This window comes from Anas acuta, chromosome 4 (assembly GCF_963932015.1).
Source record: "Anas acuta chromosome 4, bAnaAcu1.1, whole genome shotgun sequence".
In the NCBI taxonomy this organism is placed as follows: Eukaryota; Metazoa; Chordata; class Aves; order Anseriformes; family Anatidae; genus Anas; species Anas acuta.
Window position 1 is genome coordinate 31,324,535 of NC_088982.1, and position 6,000 is coordinate 31,330,534.

Consider the following 6,000-nt stretch of genomic DNA (forward strand, 5'->3'; position numbering starts at 1 on the left):
TTGGTGGGCTGGCTTTTGAAGCAGAGAGAACTCTTCCACTGCAGCCCTACTTATATTCTGATAACTAGGGCCTTTTTGCTAAGACAGATAAAGATTCTGAAACTGGTTAAGTGTTTTTGTATGTTATCTCTTTGAAGCAATGAGCAAGATACATCAGCATGACATGCACAGTAAAATAGTTAAGTCCAGTAGTTGCCTGATTTTTGCCCCTGGAAGCACTAAAACACTGAAAGATACATCGTGGATTTTTCTTGGCTTTTGCTACTGTAAGACTCTTCTATGGAGTTATAGGACTCTCAGATCTCTTTTTTTTCCCCGTTACTTAAATCAACCTCATTAATTCTACATTTAATTTCATAACTTGTTGCTTCTAAAAGTGACATGTAGAACTAGGAGTGAAATACTGGCCATGGCTGCACCCTAACACAATTTGTGGCTGTGACCTAATCAAAGGAGAAGGCCCAGAGTTGTAGAAATGTCTTCTTGCTCCTCTTCCTCCCTCCTGCCACCATGCTGGGCATATTCTTTATGACCTTCAGTTCTGGATTTCTGTGACATTTCTTTCTCAGGAGGTTGGTAAATGAAATGGCTGCTGTGCCTTGGCCACACCCCACCCCTCCAGTTCAAGAAGGCAGTGCCAGAACATTTTGCTGAGAGAAAACTGCCCCCATTGGCTGTGACTACAAGTTACCTGCTGAGGCAATATCAGATAAGCCCAGGATATTGCCACACCCTTTATTCTGTTGAGGAATTCTGCACACATAAGTGTCTGCAAACTTGCCCTCTGTGCAATAACACAAGAATATTCTCAGAGAAACAGTAAATCAGACATCTTGGTAATTTCAGTAGTATCTCACCAGTTTCATTCTAGACCATGCTTTACACGAAGCTCTCCAACAATGACACATTTCATTTCACACTCTAATTGTACTCTCATATTGCTAGGTTTTGCAGCACAAGTTTGCCTGTTAGTATGTATTATCACCCATCAAAAACTGATTTGCAAGCCATAGCAGCACCATACTAACAAAGTTAAAACCAGCAGATTTTAGTTCTCCACCAGACACAACAAAGTAAGACAGGAGATGCAAGATTCAGTATTCAGGTAGAGTAATCTAATAACTAAGAAAACCTCATATATTCACACAGTTGCTTAGAATACTTAGGTCTTTGACAACATGCAATCAAAACAGTATTCCATGCTGCCTGGCCTTTTTTCTTACCTTCTTTCCTTTTTTTTTTTTTTTTAATAGGACTTTCTCTTTTTGCAGTCTTAAAATATTGTAGCTTCAACAGTCCTGTTCATGGATGGCACAATAACATACAGGTGAAGCTGAGGTGAAGTTAAGATAAAACTCTAGATCCCCTCTAATACATACAAAAGACTTTCTAGGTAATGCTGTGAGACTGACACAGCTGTGCAGGGAATCAGCCACAGTTCCTGATCATTATTTATTTAAAACTTCACCTGATAGGCTTTCATTACTTTTCTCCCATATTTTGACATACTTGCCAGTCAGGTAATGTTGCACCTGATGCACATTTCCCATTCCCTTTAAGGGTTTGCACTGTGGTATTGATCCTATGGTTTTCTTAGGAGAGGAATCGCTCTTGCCTCCCTCGGCGGCCCCATTTACGCAATAGGAGGCTTAGATGACAACACGTGCTTCAGCGACGTGGAAAGATACGACATTGAGTCTGATCGATGGAGTGCGATAGCTCCCATGAACACTCCCAGGGGAGGAGTTGGCTCCGTAGCCCTCATGGTGAGTTACTGCTTCCTCCCAGCTGACCTCAGGGACTGCTTTTCAAATCTTGTTTTACAAGGCAGAACACAGGACTTAAACCAAATGCAACTGGTAGGGCCGAGCTCCTCTGGCTGTCAGAATCCTACAGAAGCTTGCAAAAGGTGTGGGTAGTTAGGATAATACTCTTGTCAAACTGTACTCCCTGTGTGAGAAGTACTTGAGGTACTGTGAGCAAGCACGAGAACACTTCTAAAAACAACAGGGGAGAGTGAGGCTAATGCTGCAGGTCTCATTCAGGAGCCTCTGCTTTGTTATCGCTGCCATCTTTGAATGCGTTACATTTTGTCTCCACTGTAATCCTCCCCGTGTACTCTGCAAAATATCTGCAACAACACACAACCTTTTCACTTCTTTAGCTGGAAAACAGCATTTGCAAGTTAGATAAAGTTGTTGGAATTCCTGTGTCAAGGTAAATAATTAGGAGGGTATGGCTATACTGTATTTTCCTGTAATTCTAACATTGCCTATGAAAAGCTACCTAAATACAAACGTATTACAAATAATCTTTCTCTATACAAATGTTTCAGAACCACGTTTACGCAGTGGGTGGCAACGACGGTGTAGCATCTCTTTCCAGTGTGGAGAAATACGATCCCCACTTGGATAAGTGGATAGAAGTGAAAGAGATGGGCCAGCGGAGAGCTGGCAACGGCGTCAGTGAGCTCCACGGATGCCTGTACGTTGTTGGTGAGTAGGTGTGGGGCATTTCATCGTGCAGTTTCTGCCAAACACTACTGTTTGGAAGGGGCTCTCCTTGCTGAAGGAACTGGGGAAGAGACAGACCTGGCCTATACTGCATGTTCTTGGGCAGGAGAAGCAAGCAAGCATAACCATGGCACATTTAACTAATCACATATGTTAAAAGGAAATAAAGACCAGTTCCTAACTCATTTCAGGAGGGCTATACTGTTCAGAACAAGATGTCTACCTATGAAATCACTGTGCAATTCACTCATCACAAGTTTCCTTTTTATATAAGTTATTACTAGAAGTTGTTACTACACATACTTGCAAAGCACTCGGTTCTGATTTCAGCACAGACCACAACAGCTGTTTGGTTCAGAGATTACACCAAGTCCCTTATGCTTTAATGCCTTATGCATTAAAAAGTAGTAATTAAATCTTTTTTGAATAAAATGCACCTTGGACAGCTGACCCACCAATGGGAGTCCATCACTGAAGTCAGTCTTTGTTGAGGATTTTTTCCTACTCAAGTTTTCAGCAATTGTTTCTTTTGAACATACTGCAAGAGCTTGTTTTATTTAAACCTGAATGAAATCAAAACCTATGCTTACACCAGGCTTACCGTTTTTTTTCTGTTCCAAGTTAGAAGCCATTTGATTGTAATTACGTGCAATACAAATTCAAGGAGCAAAGGACAGAAATAGCTCTTCCAAAGTGAGTTTAAGAAACAGTGTTAAAGTGATATGTGTAAGGTGACAGCATAGAGAGCTGCTAGATTGATTTTTAGGACATTTTAAGAATCAGATAAAAACACAGACCTGGACACTAGCCCACTCCATACTAAGAAAGCCCCGATCATGCAAACCCAGAGTATCACTACCACCACCAAGTGGCTAAATACGAGTGCGTGATGACTCCCCCTGCAGGTGGCTTCGATGACAACTCTCCGCTGAGCTCTGTGGAACGCTTTGACCCACGCAGCAACAAGTGGGAATATGTTGCAGAGCTTACGACCCCACGGGGTGGAGTCGGCATCGCAACACTGATGGGGAGAATTTTTGCAGTGGGTGGTCACAACGGCAACGCATACCTGAACACAGTGGAAGCATTTGATCCCATAGTGAACAGGTAATTTAATGTTTTTCATTTGGCTTACGAAAGCGCTCACATCTGCCTCTATGAAAACACAGCTTAATAGAAACTGTGGGCACCAGGAGCATCTGTTGTTTCCTGGCAGTAATTGAGTAATATTCATGAGGAGTGATGCAGGAATGCTGCTCATGCTGCTGGGTTCTTGAAATACTTAAGTACATTCTCCTCCTGCTTCCTCTTCCTGCCCATCCCTTGTCCTCTCACCTTCATTCAGTTTGTGGTGCTCTCAATGATTTTGCATTAAACTTACCAGAGAAATAATGAGAATAAACTAGCAGGTTGTATTTTTGTGCAGACTTAACAGCTAGATTCTACGATAGAATTTCAGACACAGGAAATAAATACTTCAGGTTGCTCAGAAAGGCCAACAGCTGACTTTTATTTTTCTCCTTTGTCCTCTCCTCTAGGTGGGAGCTCGTCGGCTCTGTGTCACACTGCAGGGCTGGGGCAGGCGTGGCTGTGTGCTCCTGCCTCAGCAGCCAGATCCGTGACGTGGGCCAAGGATCCAGCAACGTTGTCGATTGCATGTGAGCTCTGCTGCCTCCAAACTCCAGAGGAGTCATTGTACAGAGGCACTGCAGAGCTTTTAAATTCGGTGTTTTGTGTGGTAGGTTAAGAAATAAACACTATACATTTTCTCTGTGAAAATGTTACCTTCTGTGACTTTCAGGCTTTGGGTGGCTTTCTGAAAACAGCTATACAGAAAAGCCTGTGAAAACACGGAATAACAGTGTGACTTACAGGAGAAAACCTGCCAAGAGCTGTAATCATCCCATCTTGGAGAAGCTGCAATTTCAGAGTCAGTGGAGGCAGCTGCTGCAGCGACTCGCTATTGAACTGTAAACCAGGCATGGGAGGGTGAGGAAGAGAGAGCAGCAGGCAGTGCTGCCAAGCCCTACCCGACAGCCCTGCTGCATGTTTCTGAAGGACCAGAGTGCTGTTTATTAATGTAACTTATTTTCAGGATTCAAGTCTTAAGCATTTCCGATGTGTAGAAGAGCTCTGAAACACAAAGCCTTCCAAGTTTTAGAAGGTAACGACATCCGTGTTTCTCACGAAGCTAACTGGAGTACAGAAGTTAACTGCACACCTCCCAGGGGACTGCTGGCTGTGGTGGGAACTGCAGGTCTTTCTCAGGCCCACACACTTGTTAGAAAGCTGAAATTTAGCCTCGGCCTGAATTTAGCCACTGGACTACTCAAATTATTTTATCCTCAATAAAATCTGTGGTAGTGACACCCTCCAAAAGACAAATTTCTATGGAGAGATCGTTCCCAAAGTAACCAGTGTAATCTGGCCTTCTTGAGATGCGTGCCAAAATGCAGGCTTCAGTGGTCTCAGAATTACCCTTTTCAGACTAAAGGGAAACATAATGAAGTTGCAGTGTTGGGTTAAGACCTTTAAATGCAGCTCTAGGAGATGACACATCCAATTTCAGTACCCAGTGACAAGTCTGGGGTAACAGTAGGGGTGCTGGCTCTTTTAAGATCATTCAGCTACAAAGATCTCTCCTCAAAGCAGTTTCATGGCTTAAAGCTCAAATAAACCAAAGAGAACCAGCAGCAAGAACAAGTGCAACGAGCAGTACTTACCTTAGAGACTAAAACAGGAACTTGACCCTGCTCCGCGCAAAGACATCTTGTCACGCAGTCACAAACCTGAGCGCGAGGTCAAGTCTGGCTGGAAAGACTGCGGTGTCCTGCTCTGCATCACCACCACCAAGCCAAGACTGATGCCCCATGGTGAGCAGGGCCCCACAGGGGCCACCGTGTTCGTGGCCAGGGAGCGCAGCAAACTTCTGTGCCTTCAGTACCAGGGATGAGGTGTGACTGCACCAGCATAAAAGCACAGCCACCTTTCGCTGTTGTGTTACCATCGGTTAGCTTTGCAGTTTCAAACAGCTTGCACGTGGGTAGCACCCAGGGACATAACAAACGGTACTGTAAATAATTAAACACTGCAATAAATAAAATGTTTGTACTTCGCCTTGTTCATAGTGTGAGTGGATCATGCTATCTTGGGGAAACATGAAAAGGAGCATTTCTTGGGGGAAACATGAGAAGAGGGAGTGTTTCTTGGTTCCCGTGGAGTGCAGCTCTGAGCAGGAGCTGCACTCGATGCTTACATATCTCCATGTTCAAAAACCACGCGTGCACTCTTAGTTCCATCAGAAAGCCTTGGTGCTGCTTTTCCCCTACCTGAAAGCCAGCTGAGGGAAACCATTCCCTCCACTTGATCCCACCGTGTCCAAGCCTGGGCAATAGGGACACACAAAGCCCAGTGGCCACCAGGCTCCAAGTCCCTGGAACTTGTAGGAGGTTCACAACTTCTGTGTGCACTTACCTAACTCTGTGTC

The 6,000-nt window shown here is 44.1% G+C and overlaps 1 protein-coding gene across 5 annotated transcripts in view; it reads left to right on the forward strand.

The window, feature by feature from the left end:
- Window positions 1-5,628, forward strand: part of KLHL8 (kelch like family member 8) — a 20,511-nt gene extending 14,883 nt beyond the window's left edge. For all 5 annotated transcript variants that reach the window (XM_068680514.1, XM_068680516.1, XM_068680517.1 and 2 more), the window contains 4 exons: window positions 1,598-1,766; window positions 2,336-2,495; window positions 3,419-3,620; window positions 4,052-5,628. In XM_068680514.1, coding sequence (XP_068536615.1) covers window positions 1,598-1,766; window positions 2,336-2,495; window positions 3,419-3,620; window positions 4,052-4,175 — 655 coding nt within the window. In that variant the 3' untranslated portion in view covers window positions 4,176-5,628. The remainder of the gene's footprint in view (window positions 1-1,597; window positions 1,767-2,335; window positions 2,496-3,418; window positions 3,621-4,051) is intronic.
- Window positions 5,629-6,000: the final 372 nt, after the last annotated feature.